Here is a 1,477-nt window from a genome sequence, read left to right on the forward strand (position 1 = left end):
CCCCCTCGCCCTCGCCATCGCCCTCACCCTCGCCCTCGCCCGGCCCCTCTCCCTCGCCCACCCCCTCGCCCTCGCCCGCCCCCTCGCCCTCGCCCTCGCCCGCCCCCTCGCCCTCACCCTCGCCCACCTTCACAGTCCAGACTCTGACAAAACTTAAAGTCGACTCTTGGTCCAACACAGTCTCTGCCGCCATTGGTTGGTGCTGGGCTTGAGCAGTCACGTGATCTGGTCATGTGACCGATTCCACCACAGCTGCGGGAACAGGAAGTCCAGGGGCTCCATGTGGAAAAAACTCCATCAGTTACACACACAGTGAATGAGCAGTTCAGTCGTCCATTCCTACATGTACTGAGTGGGAACACAGAATGGTCAGTACAGATCTCACTCTAATCCCACATTGCCACACCACGCCCACAGCCTGGAATGCTATGACTTTTCAAATGCTCATCCAAGTACTTTCTAAAGGTTGTGAGATTTCCCAACTCCGACCCTCCCAGACAGAGCATTCCACAGCCCCACCATCCTCTGGGTGAAAATGCTTTTCCTGAAACCCCCTCTAAATCCTCCGCCTTTCACTTTAAAATGATGCCCACTTGTTATTGATGCCTCAACTAATGGGAATAACTACTTGCTACTCATACTATGTGTGCCCCTCATTATCTTACACACCACTATCAGGTTCCCCCCCCTCCCACTCAACCCTCTCTGCTCTAAAGAAAACAACCTGAGCTTACCCAGCCTCCATTCATCGCTGGATCGTTCCACCCGAGGCAGCATCCTGGTGAATCTCCTCTGCACCCCCTCCAGCACAATCACATCCAATTACCCACTGCTCATTTTCCTGAACCTTGCAACTTCTGCAGTCTCTTTACTGGCTCTTTCACTTTTGAATTAATGTACAGATCAGTGCTGACTGATTCCGCTCAGTGAGAAGGTTCTGGAATGTTCCTTACCAGTTGCTGCATTCGTGTTGGAATATGGCCCCTGATGGGATCTCCTCCTGAATCTCTGCACCATCGTCCGCCAGGATAATTGGAGGGACTGATGGGTTTATGGAGTGATTCTGAAATAACTGTAGAATATCCTCCTTTATTACACAGGGACATTCCTAGACAGGAAACAGGCAGGTTTAAGAGATTCAGAATTAGGAACTGGAGCAGGCCATTCAGCCCTTTGAGCCTAAAATCCCATTGGACATGCAAAAGCCATATCTTTATATTGTTCTGTGTTTTTGAGTGAGGACTGAAAAGGGAAAGCAGATTACAGACACTCAGTGTGTTTGCTGTTTACACAGCTATAGGAGATTGGTTTCACAGGTCGGCGCAACATCGAGGGCCGAAGGGCCTGTACTGCGCTGTAATGTTCTATGTTCTATGTTCTAAAACAAGCTACAGACAAACTGGGGTGCCACAGGGATCAGTGCTGGGACTCCAGCTATTCACAATATATATTAATGATCTGGATAAGGGAACAAAAT

The 1,477-nt window shown here is 50.0% G+C and overlaps 1 protein-coding gene across 1 annotated transcript in view; it reads right to left on the minus strand.

The window, feature by feature from the left end:
- Positions 1-1,057, minus strand: part of LOC125482407 (SCO-spondin-like) — a gene marked incomplete at its 3' end in the record, with an annotated part of 6,648 nt that extends 5,591 nt beyond the window's left edge. The window contains exons 1-2 of the mRNA XM_048594477.1: positions 954-1,057; positions 128-348 (exon numbers count right to left, since the gene is read on the minus strand). Coding sequence (XP_048450434.1) covers positions 128-233 — 106 coding nt within the window. The remainder of the gene's footprint in view (positions 1-127; positions 349-953) is intronic.
- Between the last annotated feature and the right edge of the window lie 420 nt (positions 1,058-1,477).

Source organism: Rhincodon typus, unplaced genomic scaffold (genome assembly GCF_021869965.1).
Source record: "Rhincodon typus isolate 14 unplaced genomic scaffold, sRhiTyp1.1 hic_rhity00009897, whole genome shotgun sequence".
Classification (NCBI taxonomy): domain Eukaryota; kingdom Metazoa; phylum Chordata; class Chondrichthyes; order Orectolobiformes; family Rhincodontidae; genus Rhincodon; species Rhincodon typus.